The 14,842-nt window shown below is 41.1% G+C and overlaps 1 protein-coding gene across 1 annotated transcript in view; it reads right to left on the bottom strand.

The window, feature by feature from the left end:
* WTIP (WT1 interacting protein) overlaps positions 1-14,842 on the bottom strand; it is a 424,743-nt gene that overhangs the window by 142,107 nt on the left and 267,794 nt on the right. Inside the window, exon 4 of the mRNA XM_085639776.1 lies at positions 6,773-6,835. Within this exon, the coding sequence (XP_085495902.1) occupies positions 6,773-6,835 (63 nt within the window). The remainder of the gene's footprint in view (positions 1-6,772; positions 6,836-14,842) is intronic.

The raw sequence follows: 14,842 nt of genomic DNA, 5'->3' as shown, positions 1-14,842 counted from the left end.
GAGAATGCTTTCTAATCTCTCAATGATTCTTTCTTGAGGGGTGGATGAGAGATTTTCTATCAATGGAAAGCGTGAGTAATCATCAACGATCACCTTTAGGCGATGTCCATTGTCAAGAGGACTGAAGAAGTCAACTGCAATTCTTTCCCATGCATGCTTTGGCAACTCTACGTGTTTAAGGTGTATTGAGTCGTTTTCGATGAAAGGCAGTTGCATAGATGACAGGCCTTCATCTCTCTCATTGAGATTGGGATACCAGACTCGATCTCTGAGCTCATTTTGTGGCAACGATTCCACAATGTCCTTCATGGGGCACTTTAACTGTTTTTGCAGACTCTCCATGACAACAATTCTCGAACGTGTGAGAATAACGCCTTCTTGTGAAACATCAGGCTGCCCATAAGATTTGCGACAATATTACCCCCCTCTTAAACCAAGTCCTGGAATCTGGTCATTACCCAGAAATCTGGAAAAAAGTATCGATCTCACCCCTTCTGAAGGAATCAAATCTGGACCCCAATGAACCAAAAGCTATCACCCTATTGCCGGCCTACCAATTTCAGCTAAAGTCTTGGAAAACAATTAAATAGAGTGCTGACTGACTATTTGGATGTAAATAATCTGCTGGACACTTCCCAGCACGGTTTCCATTCATGCCACTCCACTGAATCCGCCTTAATTCTTGCTACTGAAGAGATTCGAAGGGTGGTTGACAAAGGGGGGAGGGCGGTCCTCATGCTCCTGGACCTATCAGCCGCGTTTGACACCGTGAACCATACAGTTCTGCTGCAGCGGCTGAGGGACGTGGGGGTAGAAGAGACCGCCTTGGCCCTCCTGGCCTCCTTCTTGGAGAAAAGAGAGCAGAGGCTGTTCAGGGATGTCCTGAAGTCGGACAGTTTTCATCTCCCAAGTGGTGTTCCACAGGGGTCTGCCCTTTCCCCGACAATGTTCAACCTCTATGTCAACCCACTGTCCAACCTCATCAGGAAGCATGGTTTCGTCCTGGTCTCTTATGCTGATGACTCACAACCAGTCATCTCTACCACCAATCAGCCTGAGACTACAGCAGCCAGTTAACATGTCTGTCTCACGGAGATTATGACCTGGATGAGCCATAGCTTCCTGAAAATAAATACAGATAAGACAGAGGTGATGGAATTCGGTCCGGGCCAGCCCCTGTGGAACAGGTCCTGGTGGCCAACTGAGGCCGGTGAATGCCCCAGCCCCGTAAATAAGGTAGGGAATTTAGGGATCCTCTACGATGACAAACTGAACTTTGGCAACCAGGTAAACAGCCTTACTTCATCCTGCTTTCTCTTATTAAAAACTCAGAATTTTTTTTCCATTTATCCCTCTTGAACTGCAAAAGACAGTGATGATAGCACTTTTTCTATCTAAGTTGGACTATCGTAACGCCCTCTTTCTGGGCATTGACAAGTTCCAGCTGAGAAAACTACAGTCTCTACAGAATGCCGCAGCGAGACTACTCCTGGGCATTCCCAGAGGACAGTCAACCTCTCCCGGAATTAAATCACTCCACTGGCTTCCGGTCAAACAGCGCGTAGAGTTCAAGTGCCTCAGCCTTGTGCACAAGGCAATATATGGTAGTGGTGCTGAAGATATTAAAAAACTGTTCCCACCATACATCCCTCCACATGCTTTTATATCTGCCAGCCTGGTCCTCATTAAGATCACAAAGACCTGACGGGCAAGATGGGGGGGGTAAGGCAATATCACAATGTGCAGCAAAGCTCTGGAACAAACTGCCACTACCTATGAAGCTTCAACCCAACTTACAGCTTTTCAGGAAGAGCTTGAAAACCTTGTTGTTCACATCTGCATAGGCCTCCATTAATCATAGTACACCATTTCCTGTCCACACACTCAGCGCCAAGACACTACGGCAGTTGTGCGCTATACAAGCATATAAACATAACAGACAAGTCGTCTTTGACATTTTTTAACTTCTGGTATTTACTGTCACTGGGTAAGAGGTTGAGTTTGCTGGTTCTAAAACTGAAGTGCAATAATGTCTTTCAGTATTAGCATGTCAATCTTCTTGACTCGTGCCAGTGACAATTTGTTCCAATGAAATGACAGCTGGTGTGCTGGATTTCACAATGAGGTACCACAGCACTGGAGAGGCACTTGTGAAGTATTCAGCAGGGTTTTGATCTTTCCCTGGATGGTGCACAATTGTTTAGTTGTATTCTTGTAATCGTAGACCCCAACGCTCAATGCAAGGCGACATTGTGGCCTTTGTATTACCAAAGATGGTCAACAACGCTTGAGGAACCGTCACAAGTGTGAAAGGCTTTCCATATAAGAATATGTGGAAATGTTCACAAGCCCACACCACTGCTTAACTTTCTTTCTCAGGTTGTGAATACGCGTATTCAGTTTCTGACAAACTTCTGCTTGCATATGCCACAATATGTCGTCGAGCATTTGGGTGTCTGTTGAGCTGCACAAGAAATGCGCCTAATACGACTGGGCTAGCGTCAACTACAACCTCTGTATGAAGCTTTTGGATCAAAGTATGCCATTTCAGTAGTGTTCTCAACAGCTTGTTTGATCTTCTTGAATCTTTGATCGCATTCCTGTTACAAATTAAATTAAACATTCTTGTTCGTCAAGTCTCTCAACGGAGAAATTACAGTGGCAAAGTCTTGTATATATCTAGAAAAGTAGCTGGCCATGCAAAGGAATGAACGTAACATGGAAACGTCTTGTGGGGGACAGGAAGTTGACAACACTTGCACTTTCGCTGGATCGTGTGTCATGCCCCTATCAGAAAAGATATGGCCAAAGAATTTTAGCTTTGGCTTATGCAACTCACATTTCTCAGCATTCAAAGTCAAACCTGCATCCACCACTAAACGACACACTTTAGTTAGAGCTTTATCATGCTCCTTCTGTGTAGCTAAAAAACCAATAGGTCATCACTATAATTAAACTTATTCATGACAGGGTATACGATATGTCGAATTAAATCATGAACCAGCTCTGCAGCTGATGAGACACCGAAACCTAAGTCTTTTGTATTGGAACAGACCAATATGTGTAGAAAAGGTTGTAATGTACCTGCAACTCTCCACTAGTTCCAACTGATAATATCCTTTACTACAATCAAGGGGATGTGCGGACCTGGATGTTGTTCTCGCTTAATTGCCTTGTTTGCTTGATGCATGTCAACGCAGATGTGCACAGCTTCTTCACTGTCCTTTTTGGGCACTACAACTATGGGAGAAACCCAGGGCATTGGACCAGTGGAGCATTCAATAATATCATGTTTGAGCAAGGAGTCAAGTTCTTTTTCAATAGCATCCTGTAAACGAAATGCTATTGGTCTGTGTCTTGGAGTAATAGGATGGACAGTCTAGAGTGTTCCTAACCAATGAAACAATGAAGGAAATTGACTTACTATTTCATGGTGAGCGTTCATGTTATAGTTCACTGATATCAGTCTCATATCAGGAGCTGTGCTAAAACGGAGCAAAAAAAGCACTTAACACCGTACCTTGAGGTACATGAATGGGTACTTGTACTTTTGTTTTCTTGTTTTTAATCGTTGCTTCAAATGTACCTTAATGTTTTAATGGTGTCGATGCACCCCATGTATACACTTTAGTTTTCAATGGCTTAATTTGTGCGAAGGGAGATCGCTCATTGTATTTCTCCTCCACATTAGGTTTATCGATGCACCACTGTCGATAATAAAAAGGTATTGAGCAACCGTTTACCTTTACTGTAATCTTCAGAATGTTTGAATGACTTTGGTGCTTTTTTATGACTACTTTTCTTTGACCTGTAATTTTCTTCACAAGCGGCCTGTCCATTATAAACATCAACATTGCACAACCATCGTCCTCACTCGATGTAGATGCTGAACAACTCTGAATGATTTAGATGACAATCAACTTCATTTGGTGTCGATTTGCCTCAATTGGTGTGGTTGCTTGGTCTTGTGGGCGTGTGTCAAGGGTCGCTTTCAAAGTGTTCGGGCTGTCATTTTGTCTTCGAGTTGGGATGCACTTCTTACATCCTATGCAGACCTGTTCAATGGCAGGACATTTGCTTCATGTGGAAAGGAAAATCCACATCTGAAGCACAACTTCTGCTTTCGTGGAGACATCTCTCTGAGGCTCTCTGTCTAATGCTTTTTCTTACTTTTTACGTACATGACTAACTCACTCTGAGCACCTCTGGCCTCCATGTTAGTAGCTTGTTGATCAGCATGCTTTCCAGCTCTGGCAGCCATGATAACTCACTCTAGACTAAGTTTCTCTCAGCATTTGTCATCTTGAATGAATCAGACAGGCCTCTGTCAATAACTCTGAGACATATAGCTTCCTCATCATTAAATTCATTGAACTTGCAGTGTTTGATGAGCGTATCCAGTCTCTAAACCAATTTGTCGATGGTTTCACCAACTTTGTCGTTCTTGACTAAAAAAGTACCATTTGTAATCTACTTTTGGCATTGGATTGAACTTGCGATTCAAGGTGTCTTTGATTTGACGGTATGCAATTGTCAACTCGTGACATTTTATTTATGATTTCTTTTACACCTTCAGCAGCTAGATTCTTAAGGTATTTGATAATCTTCTTGTAATCCGTTTCTTCTAGCGCATCAATGAAATCATCAAATGGCAATATCCAAGCAGTCCATCTGTCGCCAGTATTCAGCTTTTTTGTGGTATTGAATGGTGGTGGTGGCTTCAGGTAGGCAGCAGCATTATAACCATTTGTGTGATTGGCTGACAGAGACTGCTGTCCGCTAAAACCTGCTTCATTCATGCTATCTCTAAGGCCTTGTGCTGTTCTGGCCTCTGAGTCATCTGGCCAATCTATGGAACTGTGACCTCCCTCTTGGTCTCAGAGCGCCTTTCACTTTTCTGGACACCTCTGGAGGAGTTCTGAGCCGCCAACCAGCAGCTTTGATGGTGTGTTGCTTCGGATATGGACAGTTCCATAAAAAAACAACCCAAGCACTTCTTCTGGTGCTACTCTGCCCAGCTCAGTGGCACGATGACTCTTTAATCAGTGCTGGTAAGCAGATGATCATTTCATATATTTGAATTGGTTTGCTTGTAGACGTCTCTTTTAACTGCCTGGTTGATCTTTGGCTCACAGCGCTTCTGATGGCAGTGTTATCTTGTAATTGGCTGTTGCTATTTGCTGCTCTTTCAAAACCTGGTTGTATCCGCCTTCAGCTTTATCACTCCATGTGATGTATAGCTTTACGTTACATAGTAGCGCAGCCTCTCTCTTTGTGGCTTTCCCAGCAAGTTATCGGCCAACGATCGTTCATTAACTTCAAATGCTTTACACAGGCTGGAGTTGCGCTTTGACTCCACATATGCCAAACGTTGATTCAGCACTTCGAATGAGGCACAGGTGGCACACACAAGCAGTTTGCTGGACCACAGCAAACTCTGTGTGAGAGAACAGTCTATCTTTGGGTTATTTATTTCCCATCTCGTCGTCAGTTGTAGTGTGTACCCCAGCCCGGGTACCTGGTAAAGACTACGCCACACACAAAGCTTAGTATTACACGTCTTTATTCTTTTGTGTGTAACCGCGAACTCAACATTCTAAACCTGTATTCACTTCACTACGCTCCAACGCTTATGTCACAGTTCTACAGAGTCCATCAGGAGCCAAAAGAGTTCGGTCATTGCTAACTCGCATAATGCTACAACCTTCAGGCATACCAGCGTAGCTGGCTTTGAAGCCAGGAGGTTGGTGCAGTTTGGTAGTTTCAGAAAATCATTTAACATCCAGCATGCCACTCGCTTTCATTTTAAGGTCCTCATGATCTACAAGGCCAAGATTACACACTGTGTATGACTATTGGCAGGGACAAATGTAAACATCTGAGGTGCACTTTAAAGGAACTTTTAACTGTCACAGGTACAAAAAGGCAAAAGAAAAGGCCACACACTGGAAATAAATGTTTTCAACTGTTTCACATACAAACTGCTGCGCTGAAGTTCAGCATCCATTCCTTTTTTGCACCATCACTCACACATCTGACATCCAAGGTGATTCGCATCAGGCAAACCTATGGCTGATGTCCATCATTTAAATGTAACCAAAAGGTACAATTGTGAAAGAAACCTCTAAATGACATTATACAGTACTACATGTGAATCTATATGTTTCAAGATATAAAATGTAGATCTCACTTGTATATAAAGAATGTACTGTTGGTGTCCCTAAAGCACAAATACATGGCCCTAAAGTTGCAGGTGAACTAAATGCATATAAAGTAATGTTTTATGTTCTCTATTACCTGCCATTTTGTGTGCATACTTTTTTTAAAAATAAATGCTCCACAACATGCTGCTTGAGTATTCCTGCACCCAAGTCCACGTGTAAGCCTCCAACCATAGTTAACACAGCCACGGTTCACACAGGTGTTAGGCAAGCCCTTATTTTCCTTTTAGATTCAGTTGTAGGTTCTAATATCTGTAATTTAAACACACTGCAAAGCATGTGTGACCTGAAACTTGGCCTAAGTGGCATTCTCCAAGTCGTGGTGTTATTTTCACTCGAATACAAAAGTGTAAGTATTTTTCTTGTAAGTGCACAATTTTATCAACTGAGTGAAAACTATGTTGAGTCTGTAAGGCTGTGATTGGGGAGTTACTTGATAGCTTAATCTCCCTGAGAACTTCTTTTAAGCTCGAGAGCTGCTGTGTCAGAGAAAAACAGGAGAAACATTAAACGGCAACCATATGATCGGTAATAAAGGTTTGGCGTCTTACCATTTCCATAATGAGATGTCCACACACAAAACACTTGTCTGCTGTTTGTTGAAACCCAGAATACTGCAAGATAAAAAGGAGGGGTGATAAGCTTAGAGCTCCATGATAAATTCACTTTATCACACTTTAAAATGCTGCAGCGCTATATTTTGCTATAGCTTTTCTATACCACAATCGCACAACTATTTCCAGTTGATTATAAAATAATCTGATATGGAATCGGTTGTGCAATTAAACACATTTAAATAAAAATGAAAGTCAGCAGACGATAGCGTGGGGTTAAAGGTCATTCTCCAGCTTCACAGCAACTACAAAGACAACACAGACGACACCTAGTGCAAGGATACCAGATTCTGACCTGCGGCAAGAGGCGGTGCAGCTGTAAGAATTGCCCCTGCAAGACCACTTCCAATGGTTCTACTTTGGATTCACACCCACCTGGAAGCAGTAAGGCGTGGAAAATAGCGGAAGCCCACTCTGGTGCTTCCGGGATGAAGAATCTACATGGCTTAAAGTGGAGGGTGAGGCAAACGAGCCAAATCGAGGGTTTTTTGTGTTAAATATAACTCAGCACTCTGACCCATTTTGAAGGCTATTCCCTTCACAATTCTGGTTTGTTAGAGGATTAACTGAATCATTAGGAACAAATCTTTCTAATGCCATGGGTCTAATCTGTTAATTCCCAAAGGTTATGATAAATACAGTAGGCCTGACATATAGACTGTGAAAATCATATGTTAATGTCAACAGGCATTTATAGTTAGGGATTTTGTAACAGGAAAAGACACAGACTACGGTTGTAGGGAAGGATTTCAGTGTTGGTTCCAACCTCTGACAACCCCTAGAAGATCTGCACTGTAATAATTATTGCTAGAATCTCTTCTTTGCTATCTGCCAGAATCATTAAACAATACATCCATCCTTATATATCAATGTATATCCCTATAGCTACGTAGAGGGCCTTTGTGTCAGCTCTGTTCTGCTATAGGTCTGTCCGAGTGTCACTTTCACTTAACTTCCACTCATGACAACATACTGCATGGGGTAATGGTTAAGTCCGTATCAGTTATTGATTCTGTTGCGCTGGGAATTACAGCATTTTCTGATTACGCGTACATCCACTGAAAATGAGCGCGCTTCAGTGTATGGGCTGGTTGGCCAGTGCTATAGTTTTCAATGATCTCTTTTATAGTTACCCTTTCTTTTCTTTGCTTCTCTTTTCATTTTAATGTTTAAGAGGATATTACGGTTCTCCAGGTAGTGCTAATGGGTCACTCGCATGACGCTCTTCACCAGGAGTGCACCGCATCCCCCCACTACCACTTCTTCTAAATTATGAAACCAATATGGAATGTTGTGTCCATAGTGCATTGTTGTTTTAACATTTCAAGATCGCTAATACGCTGGTTCTAAATGTGACAGCCATGCATGAACTTTAAAACAATAGACTATTAACAATACCTCAGCAAGATGGCCACCTGCTGCTATGTTTAGTTTCATTACTGCAAGCATATGCCCACAGTGTTTGGACAGCGGCATGTTTTCTACTTGTGTTATTTTAATATATCTTGTATATACTGCTAAGTTATATTCCTCCCATCACTTTTTGCCTGTTTAATGTAACACCCTTATTGGCAATGGGTATGCCAAAACATGGGTCGCATGTTCACTGGGCCACTGGAAACAACCTACATCCACCTGAAAAGTCCCAAACATAACTTCACTAATAAACATTCACACCTATACCATCATCCTCCATGAAATTGTTTGTGGAATCAAGTTGCCTGACTCTGTTCCATGGCTGTCCGGGGCCACTGGGCCCCAAACGCCATGGTTGAGGTTATTTGCCAGTGGTGTCCTGAAGTCCGTTGCACTATCGCTTTGTAAACTAGGCCACGTGCAACTCTTTCTACACTTGACTCTCAGGGTAGCGAGAGTGAACAGCAACAGGATTTTCAGGGAGGTAGCGTGAGGGGAAAGAGCTGATAACTCAACAGTCAAACAACAGGTAAATTAACAATGTTCAGTGTTTATCTTTTAGGTAAATAGAACGTACTTTAATCACACAACCACTTTTCATAAGGAACAAAATCACCAAATACATACAACAAAAGAACCTCTGTTACACATTGGCATCTCACCTCAAATCCCCAGCATACAAGAAAAAACACACGAGTGGTAGATCTTTCTCTGTTCAAGCAGCCAAACTATGGAGTTCACTACTCACAAACATATGATCCAGGGATAACTGTCTTATTTTCAAAAGTCTACTCAAGAGTTGGCTCTTTCCTACATGATCACCATGCTCAAAACACAAATGTACGGCATATGCCTGTCTATGTAAACATCTACTTGTGTTATTTTAATATATCTTGTATATACTGCTAAGTTATATTCCTCCCATCACTTTTTGCCTGTTTAATGTAACACCCTTATTGGCAATGGGTATACCAAAACATGGGTCGCATGTTCACTGGGCCACTGGAAACAACCTACATCCACCTGAAAAGTCCCAATCTGGGCAACAACTGCCTTGGATTGCTTGTGTTCCAGTTCAGGGAGGACCCTGCCTGGCAGTTCGTGCTGGACTATTTCTATTGGAGGAGGGTCAAGACTTATTATTCAATACGGCTGGGTCAAAACTGAGATGGCAAGATGAGCAAAAGAACGATGGGATGGAATACTGTTCCGAGTGATTATATTTATTGCAAGCAATATTCCTATCACTTAGTGTGCTTAGTAACTTCTTGCCTAGACTACCGCATTGTGCCATATTTGGGAACTACAAAAACCTTGTTGAAGAGATTCCAAAGAATTCAGAATGTGACTGCTACACTTTGGGGCTACATTCCTTGATTAAACTCAGCCTCATCCCAGCTCAGAGATCTGCATAGGCTACCCATATAGAACTGCACACATTTCAAAGCCCTCTGCCTGACATATTAAGCCATGGCCAAGTCAGGTCCCTGCTATCTACAGCACCTTACACAGCAATATTATCCTTCTAGAAACCTAAGCTCTTCCAATCTCAGGCTGGCATCAATATCCTAGGATCAATCTAATTAGACAGGGAGTCTTCTCTTTTCGGTTGTTGGCCCCTAAACTATGGAACAGCCTTCGCCTACATTTGCGTTTAAGCCCTTCTAGCGAATTATTTCAGAAAGAGTTTAAAACCTGGATTTTTTATGTTTTCCTGTGCGTTTTGGCGCACCTAAGTATTCATGTTATTATTTAGTGCTGGGAAACCCTGTTGTAGACAGCCATGTACTTTATACATGGTTTTAACACAATGCAACATAACTTCACTAATAAACATTCACACCTATACCATCATCCTCCATTAAATTGTTTGTGGAATCAAGTTGCCTGACTGTTCCATGGCTGTCCGGGGCCACTGGGCCCCAAACGCCATGGTTGAGGTTATTTGCCAGTGGTGTCCTGAAGTCCGTTGCACTATCGCTTTGTAAACTAGGCCACGTGCAACTCTTTCTACACTTGACTCTCAGGGTAGCGAGAGTGAACAGCAACAGGATTTTTAGGGAGGTAGCGTGAGGGGAAAGAGCTGTGTTTATATTTTAGGTAAATAGAACGTACTTTAATCACACAAACACTTTTCATAAGTAACAAAATCACCAAATACATACAACAAAAGAACCTCTGTTACACATTGGCATCTCACCTCAAATCCCCAGCATACAAGAAAAAAACACAAGAGTGGTAGATCTTTCTCTGTTCAAGCAGCCAAACTATGGAGTTCACTACTCACAAACATATGATCCAGGGATAACTGTCTTATTTTCAAAAGTCTACTCAAGAGTTGGCTCTTTCCTACATGATCACCATGCTCAAAACACAAATGTACGGCATATGCCTGTCTATGTAAACACTTATGATTTTAATATATATATATATATATATATATATATATATATATATTCACTGAAAAAACCATAGGTTTCACACATGTTATAGTTAGCTGTACATTTCACTCGTAAAAAACCAATGAAATTCCACGTTATAGTTAGATCAGGTAACTATAACTTGCGCGACCGCAATCCACTGCTGATGACGTCACATATTACATCACTCATGACATGGTCAGTGACATCACTCATCACATCAATGATGACATCTCAAATGACACATTGTGGATTGCGGTCGCGCAAGTTATAGGTACCTGATCTAACTATAACGTGGAATTTCATTGGTTTTTTACGAGTGAAATGTACAGCTAACTATAACATGTGTGAAACCTATGGTTTTTTCAGTGAATTTGCAAGGTTTTTTAAATGCTAATTCCTAACTATAACGTGTGTGAAACCTATGGTTTTTTCAGTGAATTTGTCCGGTTTTTTAATTGCTAAGTTATGTATTTATTTTTAATTTTTGCGCGCACGGTGCGCTTCGCGCACCGAGCGCCCACGTTGCGCATTTCGTACCGTGCACGCCTCGCAATTTTTTACAAAATATCAATTGTTTTTTTCTCTCTTGGGGGTCCTTAGATTTATATATTAAATGTGATTATTAATTCTTTTTTTTTTTTTTTTTTTTTTTACCGTACGCGTACGGTAAGCTTACCGTACGCGCACCCCGCGATTTTTTTTTAAAAATTATTAAATTTATTTTTCATACTTTTTGGTCCTTCGTGAACCCCCTGACGAACGCTAGGGGGTCTGCAACTCTCTTCGTTGCCCCCTTTTCATGTTATCAACCTTTTTTTTTCAGTGCGAGAGACAGAAAATGGCGGCCGATACTTCCTGGTTTCGACCGATTCGAATGTTTACTTTGATCTAACAACCAATCAGAATCGCGCTCGCGCACGGCACGGTAAGCTTACCGTAAGCGCACGGTAAGCGCACGGAGCGCGCTTACAGATATATATATTGATTTAAATGCTATTTTCTCAGGAACTACTGAACAGATTTACACCAGACCTACAAAAGGCACATCCTTGACCTGCGGACTACCTCTCTGTCAAATTACAAGTAATTCTGTTCAGCCGTTCGGGCTGTAGCTGTGTCTAAAGGTCCTATGGAAAAATGCATGGGGAAAACGCGTTTTGGGACCCCCCTTTTTTCTCAGCCCCCGCTTGACGAATCACCCCGAGACTTTCAGGGTAGGAGCGGAGCGTAGCGCCCCATTAGTTTTGAAAATTTCGCGAGGATTCGTCAACCGGTGCCAAAGTTATTCAAAATAGAATTTTCAGATTTCCTATGGAAACACGGTCCTAACTATAACTATCTACTGGCGACCGCCAGTAGATTATATATATATATATATATATATATATATATATATATATATATATATATATATATATATATATATATATATTCACACACACATATATACATACACATATATACATACACATATGCACATGCACACAGTTAAATATGTCATTTCTTTGTACAAATATATATGCTACTTATGGTTTAAAAATATATAGATATTCTTATAGATCAGCTTAACAAATGTATAGATTACTTAAGCATAAAATAATATATATATTTTAACCATAACATGTATATAGGTCACTGCATAGTTAACATATAAATTATTTGATTTTATATGCTTATCGGTCTCTTTTTTGTTTTTATTATATCTATCACAATATGTTAAAATGAGCCTAATAATTGAATCTATAAGTGCTTCACTATTGAAATATTGGGAATATATAAAAGAAATATAGAAGAAAAACATTTAAAAAATACATAAAAAATAGCTTTATGCACAGCCACACTTGAAAGTCATGGTTTCTCACAATGTATCAATGCATGCATATATGGGACTTTATGTAACAATTTTATATCTCTTTATTATTTTACATATACATGTATACCTTTCTATGCAGTTATGTATCTACATATAATTTACTCCATTCCTACTGTAGGCAAAAATAAATAAATGAAACAACCCTTCAACTCTCTCCAATTCACTTCTCCATGTCTCATCCAATACCTCTGTCATTATATCCTCTACGTCCACTCTAACTATTGAAAAACCTAATTGTATCACTATGATCTCCCTAATAACCCTTTCCAGTCTCTTCCCTCCTCTAGCTCTCCTTTGACTCATCCCAAACCTCATTTTACTACTATTGTCTCCAAATTAACACTTTCTAGACTCTTCCCTCTTCTATCCTTCCGTTGACTCATTTCGGAATCTCATTTTACTATTATGATGGCCCTAAAAACCCTTTCTAAAATCTCCCCTCCTTTGACTCATCCCAAACCTTTTTACTACTATGATCTTCCAAATAACACTTTTTAGACTCTTCCTTCCTCTATCCCTCCTTAATCCTATTCAATCCTACGGAACGCCTCACATGTCCACTGCTCGAATTAACAACTAAGATTCCATATACAACTCCACTTTGGGTTCCGGAGACATGTGCTACTCACTGAAAAGTGCTTCGGCAGGGGAAGTTAGCATTACATAAATACAATTACACAGCCCAAATAAACACAACATAAGTAAATGTAAATTACATGACATGCAGGGTTGCAAACTAAGTGAGGCACTATCCTCACCCTTTCAGGTATGCGTCTTCCTTCCACTGGGATCAAGATCTCATATCTACAGTTCCCAACATATTACAGATTTAGGTAAGATTAGACACAGGTGCCGATGGCTCAAATACTCACAGGTCAAATGTGCAGCTCAGTTCATTGCCTCTTTTACCCTTGAGCATAAAGTCATAGCATGCAAGGTAGATTCATCGGAGTGTGTTTAGTCTCTTTTTCCCAGTGTAAACTTAAGGCCTGAATTTTACCTCCTCATAGTACAAAATTTCTATCTGTGCATCGGTTGCAGCCTGGGCCCCCGCCCTCACAGCAGCTCCTGTCTACTGCAGGGGCCGTAGGGACAGCCTTCCTTAGGACGGCGTTCACAAGGGTGGTTGTTGAGGCAGATCTGAGCAGCTGCACTCATCTTCAGTGACGACCCTCTAGGCGAGCTGCAGAAAGGTGTTCTGTTGTGGAAGCTGTTGCCTCCAGGCCAAATCCCTCTTGGCTGTATCCTTCTGAAAGTCGGGGCCTTAAGGCCAATCAGGGTTTCCCACTTTTGAAAAGACAGGTAACATCAGCAGCAGCAGTTACATAAGCCTGCAACAAAATGCTGGCCAAAATGGAATACTTGTTTTGCACAGTCTTATGCAGCTGACAAGGAAAATGGTGCAGCATGAATTGCAGACCCCTTCAGCATACAGATCACACCTGGCTTCGCATCCTGGGCAAATCAGGTTTTCTTGGCTGCTCATCAAGCTGGGATTATGCTAGGCTTCTCCTCCTAGACTGATTCTCCTTCTGCAAGACCAGGCACACTACTTCCCCGTCTCAGCAGACAGGCAGGCTTCTAGAAACGTCTGGCAGACCCTTGGCTCCTCCAGCAGAAAGCACAGACTTCAGGTGATGTCCTCTCACTGTGGGGTCTGGCTGTCATGCAGACACCAGCCCCAATAGCACAGCAGCTCTTCGAGTACCATGCGAACCTTTGATCAAATAGAACTCGAAAATAGTGTTTTAGATGTTGGATCACACTTTTATACACAATTTACCGATAGGGGGTGTAGAACCACTGTCTAATTTTTTTTTGCCCAGTTTTCTCTTTCTGGCTTTTTAAAAATGTATTATACTTGCATTTCCTATTTTTTTTATAATGTAAATTTTTTTTCTCTCCTTTCCCATCTTCCTTTCAGCTCCCCCAGCTGCCAACCAATTGTCACCTATATCTACACCCCTTCCACATTTAAAAATAGGTCTTCCAGGATTCATTTTGTTTTTTAAAATGTAACAGCAATTTAAATGCAGGCCAACTTCATAGTTAGGAAAATTATAGTCCTTATTGTATTTACCAGACCCAATTCTACATTGTTGAAAACGCCTGATACAATGCAAAGTTTTCAAGTAGAGCAACAAAAAGTGAGTAAATCCTTTTTTCTCCATCATTATTCCTTGTGAAATAGAGAACTAAACAAATCGAATGTGGTAGGACGTGAAGATTTGCCCCAGTTAATAAAGGTCAAAGTCTCTTTACAGTATTTATAATATTTGTAAAGCAAAAAAATTT

The sequence above is a fragment of the Triturus cristatus genome, chromosome 12 (assembly GCF_964204655.1).
Source record: "Triturus cristatus chromosome 12, aTriCri1.1, whole genome shotgun sequence".
In the NCBI taxonomy this organism is placed as follows: Eukaryota; Metazoa; Chordata; class Amphibia; order Caudata; family Salamandridae; genus Triturus; species Triturus cristatus.
The sequence above is the reverse complement of the archived record's forward strand: the minus strand, read 5'-3'. Positions and strand labels throughout refer to the sequence as shown.